The sequence below is a fragment of the Chiloscyllium plagiosum genome, unplaced genomic scaffold (genome assembly GCF_037043375.1).
Source record: "Chiloscyllium plagiosum isolate Xiang-an unplaced genomic scaffold, Cpla_swu_hap1 HiC_scaffold_29, whole genome shotgun sequence".
Taxonomy (NCBI): domain Eukaryota; kingdom Metazoa; phylum Chordata; class Chondrichthyes; order Orectolobiformes; family Hemiscylliidae; genus Chiloscyllium; species Chiloscyllium plagiosum.
The window spans coordinates 5,384,416-5,399,132 of NW_028270167.1; the positions used below are offsets into that span (position 1 = coordinate 5,384,416).

The window sequence follows — 14,717 nt, forward strand, 5'->3', positions numbered from 1 at the left end:
AGTCTTGTAGCCAACAAATTTTTGTTGATCAATGACGGATAGAAGTTCTATGGCCATGGTTCAATCCAGCTATCTTTACCAGCACTGTATTGTACCAGAACTCCAGAATTGCAGGAAATTGGGGAGCGGGAGGGGGAAATCCCTCTACAAGGCAGCTTCTAATCAACAAAAGATGTTCTCCACACCAGGTTTGCACAACAGGTCACAGTCAGAAACTCGAGAAAAGTTTTGTTAACTCTATTTCTCTCTCCAAAGATTCTTCTAATACCTGCTTAGCATTTTCCAGCATTCTGTTTTAACTCTCAGATTCTTTCCTTAGCCACTCACCTGAATAAATAAACCAAATTTGCCAGCTTGGGTCACCACATAAATATTCCTCAGTTACTCAGTTATTGTGAACTCAATTAAACACCACTTGAAGTGATAGTAACTGCAGTAGGCCTACCTACCCATCTTAGTTCTATATTGTGATTTTAGAGTGAGAGCAGAAAAATCACTTGCGAATTTAATTCACAGTTTTAACTTAAAAGTTACCTCTTTCATAAGTTCAGTTTTTACTGAAATGCTCCACGATATGAGGCATGGTACTAAAAAATACACAAAAGTTAAATGCTGTCAGCAAAAGTTAAAATAGACTGCAGCCTGGAATAGTTGGCGCAAATTCCTTTTGATAAACAAGAAAGATCGAGGACATCGTAGCAGGTTGATGCAATCAATTAATGAGCTCAGCAAGGTGAAAAGCTGTATCAACCTGCAACAAGCTATTAACAGAAATTACTTCACATGGCCGTTCATTCATCTGCTTTACAGATAAACATTTTCACATTCCCATCTCTCTATCAGCATCCCAAAGGGACCATTCCCCCCACAACACCCTACTAAACTCCTCAGTTACCCCCGGCACCTTGTCCCACTACCATACACAAATAAAATTTGAAATAACAAGAACTAGAAATGCACAGTTCTCCATAATACTATTTAGATGCTGAATAACGTGCAGTATATTTCCAGAAAGCAGTTTTTCTGTTGTTTTTCCTGTTTGTCAGCATTTGTTATGAGTGTGTTGCTGGAAAAGCACAGCAGCTCAGGCAGCATCTAAGGAGCAGGAGAAGCAACGTTTCAGTTATCAGCCCTTCATCAGGAATGAAGCTCATTCCTGATGAAGAGCTGGTGCCCAAAACATCGATTCTCCTGCTCCTCGGATGCTGCCTGACCTGCTGTGCTTTTTCAGCAACACACTCTTGACTCTGATCTCTGGCATCTGCAGTCCTCCCTTTCTCCAGCATTTGTTATGGTCTTACAACTGAATATCTCTTTCTGCAGTTTGTTAACATTAATTCACTCAAAAAAAAAAATTGCTGAGCATAGCAGATAAAATGGAGGAGAAAAAAAGATCCCATAACATTTGAACTGACTTGCCTTGAACAAAGACAAAGGGGAAGGAAATATCTCAGCTTGAAGGAAAAAAAAAAGACAGATTTGAAATGAGAACAATTCTACACGTAATTGATGCTTTGCTCTCTCTTCTCAAAGATCACATTACTGGAAAATCTTCAATTGCATTTGGAATTGTTCATACTACAGTTAAGCACCAAAACCAAGGGGACACATATGTAGCTCATGGCTGCCTTAAAATCAGACATTGTTCTCTTAACCCACAGAACAAGGCAAATGCAAGGAAACAAAAAGAATAACTGCATACTCTTTGAAACACAATGTGGTTGTACGAATGCTTACATAAACCGCATCTCTGAAACGGTTATATAACACTTATCAGTACTTAGAGCACTGTCAACGAGCATTTTGAATACATGGACTAACACGAAGCACTCACCACTCCAAAAACATCTCATGGATTAACACAGATGTCCAGAAAGGACCACCAATCGCAGAAACAAAAAGTCAAACAACCTCAAACAAGTTCAGACCTTTGAAAGTAAAACACTTAAAATTTTATCACTGGTCTGGTCTCATTTGAAAAAAAAAGAGCAGGTAATTTAAAATCTGGAGAGTCCAAAGTTTGGCACAGTTTCAGTCCTCAGCTTACCAGATTTTCAGCATCAGATCTGTATTTTAATAGTAAAATTTTTCTTATACTTCCCTTTTAAGAGAAAGCTTTGAGAAAGTATATTCACAGGATACTCACCACTTTCTTTGTGGCAAACATGTATTTGTCTTGTAACTGAAAGTCATCTACTCCTTCCAACAGAATCTCACGTTTTTCATCAGTCTGAAAGAAGTCTGTGCTTTTAATGATACTGGAGGAACCCATTGGCTCATGTCGTTCAACATAAACTGTGGTAGACAAGTCATATGGTTCCACACCCCTGGAAAATTAAACACAAAGTATATCTGCAGTTTCCAAATACTGAATTAGTTTGCATGTAGAATTTGGTTTAGTAACTGACAGGTGCAGTGCCACTAAGAAAGACAGTTTTACAAATGAATAACCACATTCTGAAATTCTTCAGGTTAACCCATACTAAATCACCACAAACTACCTGCGCCTCTCTCTCAGCCGGCCACATAGCCTCAGTGAAGACATGGTGGGGAGAGACACATGGTATACCATCATTCTGACAGCCCTGAAAAAGGTAGGGTAAACAAAGTAGACAAAATGTTCAAAGGACTTATTAATACATCTTGCCCCAGTTGCAACTTGTTCTCTGCCAAGAACAGTTACCAGGCTTAAGAGATTCCAAAATGTAAAGTTCTCCAGAAAAGCTATGACTTAATGCAAACTTGGCAAAATATTTTTTAAAAAGGACCACATCAGGCTAACCTACTCCAAAGCAAATTTTCCTTCAACACAGCAATATCATCGGATTCACTGAATGGTCTTTTAGGGACGGGAATCTGCCATCTTTACCTAGCCTGGCCTACATGTGATTCACAGCAATGTAGCCGACTTTGAACTGCCCTTTGGGCAAGTAGGGATGTGCAATAAATGCAGGTCTACCCAGTGATGCCTACATTCCACAAACAAATAAAATGATATATCTACACTAACTGTAGCCTTGCAGCAATGTGATTAAACGCCAGTAACATGCATTTTGGACAATCATTCAAAATAGTTTATGTAAATATGCATACCAGTAGAAAGATTTAACATGCTCTTGAATCAAAATCCAAGTTCGTCCAAAGTCATCTGATTTCCAAAGCTGCAAGATAAAAACATACTTCACATTGGACATGCAACACTCAAATAAGAAAGGATCCTTAACAGATATCCTGAATAAAAATCATGTAGTGCTTACATCCTAAAGATTCAAATTTCAACTTGGCCTTTTGACAGAAATAAAACTGAGGAAGCAGTGAAAAACACTGGGCAACTTAATCACTCCATTCCTACCAATAGCAATTTTAAATTTGTAAGCATCACACATCTCCCAAGCCAAGGCAGTTATCTTTAAGATGATGATTGAGTTCCAATTGACTCAAAGGCACTGTCTTTTTAACTCCAGGGCTGAGAAAGGAGCCATGGTGGCTTTGCAACCAAAAACACTTAGATTCCAGAAAAGGACTCAAAGTAACTTTTCAACTTTATATTTTGGTTTTAGAGGAGGACTGATGTTTCTCTGGGTCCACAACAAAACAGTGTATCTCAGCTACTGCAGACTTTCTTCACCTCTCCCGAATGACTTACTGAAAATTGTACCTGCTGGGCAGACTCCTTGTATCGAATGAGAACATATATTCCTCACTTCAGGGAGGCTACATGGCTTCCTTTTGCTTCCAGAAAAGTATTCAATTTTGTTTTTGAGGAGTCCAATTGCTACACTTACGTATTATATGCTCTTGCTTGCAGGTGAAAGCATTTGTATTAAATTCGACAGAACATCCATCTGTTATAGAATCATAGCATTTTACAGTACAGAAGGAGGCCACTTGACCCAACATGTGTGTACAGCTCCTGTAAGAGCTACCCAGCTAGTCCCATTCCACAGTCCTATCTTCATAGCCCCATACATTTGAATCTTTCAAAGATATATTCATATTCTTTCCACTTCAACAGTACGCCTTTGCTCCTTGAACTCTATTCAACCAAGCTAGCATAGCAATCAACAATCCCATAGGTGCAGGTCCTGGCCAAAAATAACAATACCTGTTTGTTTGGATGAGAACTGTCATAGCCCAGCACAAGATTGAAATCCCGACTATGCATAAGAAGATCAGTAGGACTGAATGGAATTTGGAAGCCTTGAATATCGTTGCAAAAGTTGAAAGTGATCCACAAGTAGTGATTTTTGATATCTGCAAACATGTACTAAGAAAACAGAAACAAAACTCATGAATGTGTGTATTTTTACCTTTCACAAAATAATCATCACAAAGCAAAAATACATTAACTGCATCAATAAGCTATTACAATGTACTTACTGCTACAATTATTACTAGAATGTATTTTTTTATGTTCAAAAATGGCATTTCCACAATATTGAAATGAGCAGTCCATTAGCCATAACACTTCAGGATCAAATTTCATAATGCAATATTGTACTTCCAACATTTAAAATTGTTTCTTTGGCACATTTAGACTAATTATATTTAATTTAAAAGCCACTAGAAGTACAAGAGCTTTTAAATGAGTACTTTTAAAATAAGCTATTCTACAAGATTCTTTTTGCTTCAAGTACACGGGTTTATAAAATCATGAAGGGTATAGATAAGGGTAATGGTAGGTGAGTTTTCTTTAGGCTGGTGGATTTCAAGACTTGGTGGCATGTTTTAAGAAGAGGAGAAAGATTTTGAAAAAGACATGGGGGCTTTTGATTTTTTTTTTACACACACAGAGGGTGGGGTTCGCATGTGGAGTGAACTTCATGAGCAAGTGGTGGTTGCAGGTACAGTTCCAATGTGTAAAAGATATCTGGATAAGTACAAGAAGAGAAAAGTTTTGGAGGGATATGGATCAGGAGCAGGCAGTGGGACTAATTTAGTTTGGGATTTTGTTCAGCATGGACTGGTTAGACCAAAGGGTCTGTTTCCATGCTGTACGACTCGAAGTATTGAAATCTAGACAACTACAAAACACATATGGAGTAGAATAAAAGATAAAAAAAAACATTAATTATGCTGGAAGATATCTCACCAACAATAACTTTTCAATAGCATTTTTGTGACAGTAGTCTCCTCAAAGTACTCAAGCAGAAATACCTCTACAATTACCTGTTTTGGCAGTTTAGATTAGGTTAGATTACTTACAGTGTGGAAACAGGCCCTTCGGCCCAATTAGTCCACACCAACCCTCCGAAAAGCAACCCACCCAGACCCATTCCCCTACATTTACCCCTTTACCTAACACTACGGGTAATTTAGCATGGCCAATTCACCGGACCTGCACATTTTTTGGACTGTGGGAGGAAACCGGAGCACCCGGCGGAAACCCATGCAGACACGGGGAGAAAGTACAAACTCCACACAGACAGTTTGCCTGAGGCGGGAAGTGAACCAGGGCTTCTGGCGCTGAGAGTCAGCAGTGCTAACCACTGTGCCGCCATGATTTTTAAATTGTTAATATGCTATTGATTCTACTGGGTGTTTTGAAAGACCTACAGATTGGACATCTGCATATTGCAACCGTTTTAGCAGGAACTTCTAGATGCAGATAACTTAATTCTTGAATCAACAATAAAACATTCCTCATGTTGAATAGAAAATTATGTAAATATAGGGCTTTTGCCCGAAATGTCGATTTTCCTGCTCCTCGGATGCTGCCTGACCTGCTGCACTTTTCCAGCACCACTCTAATCTAGACTCTGATTTCCAGCATCTGCAGTCCTCACTTTTGTCTATTATGTAAATGTAGCCAACCCAACATCAACGTGATATAAGAATTCAATAGTTCCATTTAAAATTTCAGTTACTAGTTTCTACCAGCTACTATTTTAGATACTATTATACACTGCAGAATATATATAAATGCATCAATATTCATCTTTTACCACTGTTGAACACTTTCAGGCTCCGTTTGAATAACTAGAATACCCACATTTTCATTGCACACAAAATAGTGTGCAAGTAGGTTGTCATGTCACTGTGTAATTTAGGCATTTCAATTAACTGTGCATTAAACTCTTAAAAGATATGAAATTGAAATAAATTTATGGCTTCTTTCAACAATACAAAAGACTCCTCCCACCCCAGTTGTACTGTCTTCAACCCTCTTCCGTCAGAGTTTGACTACATGTATGAACAGATTCAAGAGCAGCTTCTTCCCCACGGTTATCAGACTTTTGAATGAACCTCTCAAATGTTAACATTGATCTCTCTCTCTGCACCTTCTCTGTGGCTGTAACACTGCATTATGCACTCTGTTCTGTTACCTTGCTGCACTTTGTATGGTACAATCTGCCTGTATAGCATGCAAAACACCACTGTTCACTGTGTCTCGATACATGTAATAATAAAACAAACTCAAGTGGCATTCCAGGAGCTACTTAAAATATCAACTAGCAGAATGAAATCCAATCACATGATGTAATTCTGAAACCAACATATGATGAGCATGCACAAATGAGGTAGCTGAGATAAACACCATTTATGAATGACTAGGCATAAATCTATGAAAACTAAAATAAATTCATTACAAAAATAAACTAAACTGGATTAAGGGCTAAAATTTCAACATAGGAGTCTTAGGTCAGGTTGTCACAGTCATACAGCATGAAAACAGACCTTTTGGTCCAACTAGTCTATGCTGACCATGTTCACAAACTAACCTAGTCCCACCTGTCTGTGCTTGGCACATTTCCCTTCTATCCTTTCCTATTCATGTACTTATCCAAATATCTTTTAAATGTAACTGTACCCAAATCCACCACTTCCTCTGGCAGTTCATTCCACATAGTAACCACTCCGTAAAAAGGTTGCCCCTCGTGCCATCTCCTTTTACCTTGAAAAGAAAAGACCCCTCGTTTTGAAGTCCACGCCCACCCACCAACCTTAGGGAAAACAGCTTTGGTATTCACCTTATCTATACCCCTCATGATTTTGTAAACTTCTATAAAGATCACCACTCAACCTCCTACATTCCAGTGAAAACAGTTCCAGTTTATCCAGCATAATTTTATAACTCAAACACTCCATTTCCCAGCAATATCCTAGTAAATCTTTTCTGAACCCTTTAATAATATCCTTCGTATAACAGGATGATCAGAACTGCATACTCAACTCCAGAACAGGTCTCACCAACATCCTGTACAACCTCAATATAACATACTCAAGGTGGTCTGAGCAATGAAGGCAAGCATGCTAAATGCCTTCTTAACCACCCTGAAAATGTGTTGCTGAAGAATGTCGATTCTCCTGTTCCTTGGATGCTGCCTGACCTGCTGCGCTGTTCCAGCAACACATTTTCAGCTCTGATCTCCAGCATCTGCAGACCTCACTTTCTCCTTCTTAACCACCCTGTCTACCTGCGATGCAAATTTAGAAGATTTACATACCTGAACCCTTAGATCACTTTGCTCTAAAACACTACCCAGGGCCCTACCATTAATTGTACAAGTCCTGCCCTTGTTAGTTTTACCAAAATGCAAGACATTCACATTTATCCAAATAAAACTCCATCTACCACTCCACAGTTCATTGATCCAATTGATCAAGATCCTTTTGTAATCTTAGATAACCTTCTTCACTGTCCACTATACTCCCAATGTTTGTGTCATCTACTAACTATGCTTTCTATATTCTCACCTAAATCATTTCTATAAATGACAAAAAAAGTGGACTCAGCACTGATCCCTGTGGAAAACTGCTGGTCACAGGCCTCCAGTCCAAAGAACAATCCCCCACCACCACCCTCTATCTCCTACTGTAAAGCTAATCACATATGTAACATATTAAAAGATCAAGTCATAACTTGCAAACAAAGGTATTTTTACCCAACAGATGTATAAACTATTTATTGGATTTAAGAAAATGTAATAGTCATTTGTTTGGCCAATATCTACCCACTGCTTGTAATGCAGTATTACAGAAGAGTACTATGGTAACCACATTCTCTATTTAAATGTCTGTTTTCAGGGACAACATTACATTTCAAGACCATCCTCTGAGGCTGAATTTACAATTAGCAGCCCCTGACAAGTGAGTGCACATTTCAGATATTAAAAAAAATGAAGAAAGAATATTGCCTCCCAGTTGGTGGCAATTACACAATCAAAGAAAAAGTACAGTGCAGTGCACAACGACACACATTCTCAGCTAAATGCCAAGGGAAATTTCCAATCTCAGCAAGTCCTACAGGAAAGTATTTTGTTCTTCAAGATGAAAGAGTTTCAGGTTTCCCTTTTCCATATTCTAAACAATAGTCCGAGCTGCCTCATGTTCAATCCTCTGAAATAGAGGGCTATGCTAATATAGAACATAGAACAGTACAGCACAGAACAGGCCCTTCAGCCCACAATGTTGTTCCGACCACTGATCCTCATGTATGCACCCTCAAATTTCTGTGACCATATGCATGTCCAGGAGTCTCTTAAATGTCTCCAATGAACCTGCCTCCACAACTGCTGCTGGCAACGCATTCCATGCTCTCACAACTCTGTGTAAAGAACCCGCCTCTGACATCCCCTCTATACTTTCCTCCAACCAGCTTAAAACTATGACCCCTCGTGTTAGTCATTTCTGCCCTGGGAAATAGTCTCTGGCTATCGACTTTATCTATGCCTCTCACTACCTTGTATACCTCAACCAGGTCCCCTCTTCTCCTCCTCTTCTCCAATGAAAAAATGCGAGCTCAGACAACCTCTCAATTATGACAAACATAATTTAATACTAGACACTAAGGTAGCTAAAAACATGGCAATCATAACCACACCTAATCAAAGATTTATATATCTTTAACATTCCCTCAACTCATACAGTAATGCCCTTCTTTATAAAATCTTCAATGGCAGACTATTGTTTAGCTTGAACTTAGTCCAAATAGAGAATGAAATTGAAAGGGAGAAAGAACCAATGTAAAAAGATAGTCACTGAACAGAGGCTAATTCTGATAATGCAGCAGCCCTTTAGCATTGGAGTGAATGTGCTCAAGCATCTATTGTGGTGCTCAAATCCACAACCTTCTAACCCAAAGATCAGCTAGCTAGCAGAAAATGAAAGATACAAGAGAACCTGTAGTAATTAGGAAAAACAGACAACAAAATAAGAAAGCAGAAAAGGCAATGCCACACAGCTAATTAAATTTATCCTGTTTTAATCTATGGATTTTTAAAAAAATTACCCACTATTGAATCTGCAGTTCCAGATAGTTCGCCAATTTGTCTATACACATTCTCCAGTTTCTCACATCAAACTTTGATCACCTTTCCTTTATCTCTTTCTCTTTTCTCTTTCACGTTTTTCTTTTTATTCCAATTTGTGCATTTTTATTTGCACTGGTCATTGTGAGCTCCAATGCTTTCATGGATCAGATCAAGATCAATAGAGTCAAGAAGGTGTAAGGTGCTTTCCTCCAATTCTATGCCTTCCTGATTGTGCAACCAGGACCCAGCATATACCTATATTATATCTTTTAATGCTACTACGTCATAATTTTGCCAGAGGACTTTTTGCCAGATATTTGACAGAAACAGGCCATTCAGTCCAATAGGACCATGCGGTGTTTCTACTTTTCACAAGTTTTTGCATCATGGGTCCATAACAAAATAAACTTGCTCCCTAGTCATCTACTTATCAAGCTAGCCCCTAAATGCATCCACCTTTTCACCTCACAAGGCACTGAGTTTCATTTATCACCACTGAATAATAATTTTAAAAAAGTTTCTCTTGATTTCCTATGAGATTTTAGTGACTAGCTAATAGTTATAGCACATTTAAAAATGGAAACACCTTCGCCACACCTACCCAATCCCTTCATTTAAAATAGCTGCCATCAGGTCACTGTGGCCTTTACTGAAGGTAACAACCCATTAACTGCTGCACTCCAATATCCACTCCCAATTCTTCCCTCCCTTCTATATTACTGTGACTTCCTGCAATTCTTGCACTTTCTGTTGCAGTCCTTCATTCTTGTTTTGCAACCTGTCAACATTCCACAACATTGCAGACAACAAGTCCTGGCAAGATCAATCAGAACTAGCATACAGGAGGGGAGGAATAAACAGTGAGCAGTCGATGAATGAGATGATGAACTAGTGGCAGCAGAAAGCAAGGTTAAAAGCTTTGGCCTAATTTTACTCATGGTAAGGCGGATGATTTGGAAAAGATTCTCTTAGTTTGTAGGAGAGGTGAAGAAGGGGAAAAGGATATTGAGAACCAGCCATGCAATTCAGGTAAATTTAGGACAACTGCAGTAAATGCAAATTAACTCTTAATGCAGCTAAACAACATACATTTCTAGCATTTCACATATTACTTATCACACTGATTAACAACATCAATAGGGTTATCATCTTGCAGCTAGCCCAAGTGTCTTACAAGGAAGTTCACATGTAGGATCCAAAACACAGAATAACAAAGTTTGTGTAAAGATTTGTAACTCAGGTGCCAGATGTTGTAGCTGTAGGTATGTTCGCTGAACTGGGAAGTTGATTTGCAAACGTTTTGTCCCCTGTCTAGGTGATATGTTCAGTGCTGTGGAGCCTCCTGTGAAGCGCTGCTGTACTATCTCTTCTGGAATTTATTTGGTTCTGTTCCTGCTTTCAGTTGCCGGCTCCGGTGACAAGAACCACAAATTTGACTGGGACAACACAACAATCATTGGACAAGCCAAACAGAGGACAGCCAGAGAATTTCGAGAAGCATCGCACTCATCCACAGACTCCATCAACAAGCACATTAACCAAGACCCACTAAACGGGCCACTACAATGAACAACCAGAACCAGCAACCGGAAGCAGCAGGAACAGAACCAAATAAATTCCAGAAGGCATAGTACAGCAGCACTTCACAGGAGGCTCCAAAGCACTGAAGATGTCACCTAGACAGGGGACAAAATGTCTGCAAATCAACTTCCCAGCTCAGCAAACATACCCACAACCATGGCATGGAGTAACAGTCAAGAAGAAATGATACTAAAAGCTATAAGCTTTCTATCAGACAGGGAGGCCGTTCTTAAGAATTTATGGAAATAAATATTAACCCAGGTCTAGAAAACACTTGCAGAGGAATGAAAGGAAGTCATATGATGCAATAACCAAACATCTTACAATTTTATAAGAGCTGTCAATGAAATAGCAAGATATTTCAAATGGTGCCCATCTTCATTTCAAAATAATGGCTCAAAATAGTTGACAATATTACAAGAAATAATCCTTACCCGTTTATTATCTACTGGACTATGGTAAAACTGAGCAATAACGGTTTGGTTTTTTGATCCATCTTCTAGCTTGAACTTCTCATTGATCCTCTTGAAGGTCTTTCCATAATTATATGAAACGTACACCTATGGCAAAGAGGAGTAGAATTACATCAAAAGGTGACAGCACAGAGAAAGGTCACTAGGCAAACTGGTCTATGCTCCAAAGAGTTTCCTCCAAGCCTTCATCATCCAATTCCATCACCACAACCTTCCATTAGTTTCTCCCAGTTTCTTCTTCAAGCATCAATACTATTTGCAACAGCTATTTCCTGGAGGTAGCAAATTCCTCTTTATAGCAACAGATCATCACCATACAAAAGGTCAACTTTCTTTCTCCATAGATGCTACCTGACTTGACCACTTTCAAAATGTTCTGTCTTGATATCAGTTTACTGATATAGCTAGCTTTTTAATAATTACTCTACTTATATACTCAGAGAACTAAAAACTGTAGTTGTACAAGCTAAGCATGAACATTTATACATTTCAGTTAGGGTGTGAATATTGATGGATATGAAGTGTTGCATGTCACTCTGTTTACCCTATTTGCTAGACAGTGAAGTAATGACAGGGAGACAGTGCATATCATTGTTACTCTTCTGAAACGATCAACAATTTCTGGAAACCACACATGTAGACCGATGATCTTCCAGAGAATGCAACGTGCAGACCACCATTACATCCTCCTCCACCAAAAATGCAATTATTATTGTTGAACTAAGAAGAACATCCACCAGTACACTCTCTCCCATTTCCACACCCACCCACCCCCAAGTGGCTTTTACAGCTGAACTAATAAGGTCACATTTTGTAGAAGACTTAAATCAGTGCATTAAAATTCTACATTATTGTTGAATAATCTCACTGACTCTTTGGAGAATGTTGAAAGGAGATTTGATAGAGGTTCAAGGATTCAATCTTGGTTCACTATGAGATGACTGATTTCCCGATTGCTGGACATCTGGAATCCCTCTAACTTTTGCCCATGTTCAAACAAACAGGACAGGAACTAAAAAACAGAAAACACTGGAGAAACTCAGCAGGTGTGGCTCCATCTGTGTAGAGAGAAGCAGAGTTAACATTTTGAGTACAACGTGACCTTCCTTCAGAACCGAACTCAAAACGTTAACTGTTTCTCCACAGATGCCGCCAGACAATTGTTTTTAATTCCAATTTCCAGCACCCAAGGTATTTTGTTCATTTTATTTACTGGAATAGGAACATCGGATTAGAAGAAAGAGCAGGCCATTCTATATGATCACAGGAAAGTGGATTGGAGGTTACAACTAGAGCAGTTATCTGGCACGGAACCAATAAAATCCTTGAATAAATTCAATAACCCAGCTTCCACTGCTCTCTAGGCAAGAGAATTCCACAGATCAACAGCCCTCAGGGAAAAAAAAAATCTTGTTCAGTGTCTCCTTGTTCTATTCCCTTGGACAACAAGAAACATCCTCTCAGAATCCACCTCAAGTCCCCTCAAGATCTTCTATGTTTTCAATAAAAGCACCTTCCAATTCTTCTAAACTCATGTCAACAAAGGAACAACCCTTTTTCCTAAGTCAGGTTATTTATCCCAAGAATGGAAAAATTCACATTAGCCAATGGTGGACATTTGTGGTCTCCTTTCTTTGCTGCTTTGCCATAGATCACAGAAATACAACTCGTTACATATTAAAAATAATGAATTCCAAAAGCTGTTGAGCTTGTAATTCACAACAGGATCATAATGTTGAGACAGTGTGCAATTTTGCAGTACTAACATTATCTGATCAAACTGATATTTAGTTTCTTAACTTAAGCAGTTCTCACACTTCCTACCTCCCAGTGGCAAAGTATGAGTTATTATACTGCCATAATACACCATATCTGCACAGGCAATACAGTGTAAACAACATACCACTCAAACTAACCAATTGCCTGTATCCTTTCTAGCAGGGGATGAAAACAAGTTAAACCACTCAAGTGAAAATAAAAAGGTAGTAATATTCACATTTCCTTCAGAAGTGATCAATCCAGACCAATCTCTACCAGTGAAGTCACAGCACAATCCAGTGCTCTTCAGAATACCACATCGGGCAAGCATATATCATAGCTTAGGTGGAATGGATCGAAGAGAAAGCCTTTTGAATAAGGGGTCTCTATTATGAAATACAGACATCCATTGTACAGTAGGTGAAAAGTGAACTCAGCTAGCATGCTGACCCGCTGTTTTTTCAGTTCACCCTCATAATAAGCAATTCTATAGATTCTTGGCCGATGGTCTGATATTCTGACCAACTTTACTCTCCTCCAATTTAATGGGAATTGACCAGCCTTTTTACATCACCCCATTAAGAGAAGATGCCTTCGAGGAGGAATGTTCTAACTTTCCTAAGTAGAAAAACAAAGTACCCTCGAAAACCCTTAGAAGATGCTGACAGGACAAGCATCAAGCAGCAGCAAGCATCAAGAACCCTTAACATTGCAGTGGATGTTTCAACATTCATCAAGATGATTCACCAAGACTACACAATATCCTTCCCATGCAAAAGCAACATGTCTCAAATCCAGGAAATTCAAGTAAACATTGGAAATACTCAGCAAGTCTGGTAGCATCAAATGGTGTTGACATCTCAGGTTTATGACCTTTCAAAAGGTACAGGAATTAACAAATACAATCAAGACAGCTCCCCCAGATTCCAGAGTCCCATTCACACAAAACCAGTTTGGTTGCATTGTCAGCTAAACAGCAGCATTAGTTAACATGAAACCTGCTTCTGTCCCTGATCTCCAGCAACTGCAGTCCTCACTTTCTCCTGCTTCTGTTTTTGTCTTCTAATTCTAACTGTGATCTGGGAGCAGTTGTGGGTAACTAATTGAAAACCTTGCAACAAGCCTTGTCCCTATTGCTTGTGATTTCCACTAGCTGCTGGCCTACACAGTACAAATTGCACAGCAAGAGAGATTTCACATTACATATTATGCCAGCCTTGACTGATTATTCCTAATTCCCAACCCATATAAGCAATGCATTCCTGTTTCAAATGTGTAAGGCCTATTCCTGTGGCCACATAGGACATGGGATACATTGGAATTCTAGTCAGGACAGAAGTTAATCAGTTCACCAATGACCGTATCCATCTTCCGCAATTACACTGGCCCCACCCCCCATCTTTTCCTTCGCTACATTGATGACTGTATCGGCGCTACCTCGTGCTCCCACGAGGAGGTTGAACAGTTCATCCACTACACTAACACCTTCCACCCCGACCTCAAATTCACCTGGACAGTCTCGGACTCCTCCCTCCCCTTCCTAGACCTTTCTGTTTCTATCTCAGGCGACCGAATCAACACGGACATCTACTACAAACCAACCGACTCCCACAGCTACCTGGACTACACCTCCTCCCATCCTGCCCTCTGT

The 14,717-nt window shown here is 39.3% G+C and overlaps 1 protein-coding gene across 2 annotated transcripts in view; it reads right to left on the reverse strand.

The window, feature by feature from the left end:
• Nucleotides 1–14,717, reverse strand: part of sorl1 (sortilin-related receptor, L(DLR class) A repeats containing) — a 201,599-nt gene that overhangs the window by 120,097 nt on the left and 66,785 nt on the right. For both annotated transcript variants that reach the window (XM_043676454.2, XM_043676455.2), the window contains exons 3-6: nucleotides 11,270–11,395; nucleotides 4,106–4,267; nucleotides 3,094–3,161; nucleotides 2,147–2,327 (exon numbers count right to left, since the gene is read on the reverse strand). In XM_043676454.2, the coding sequence (XP_043532389.2) occupies nucleotides 2,147–2,327; nucleotides 3,094–3,161; nucleotides 4,106–4,267; nucleotides 11,270–11,395 (537 nt within the window). The remainder of the gene's footprint in view (nucleotides 1–2,146; nucleotides 2,328–3,093; nucleotides 3,162–4,105; nucleotides 4,268–11,269; nucleotides 11,396–14,717) is intronic.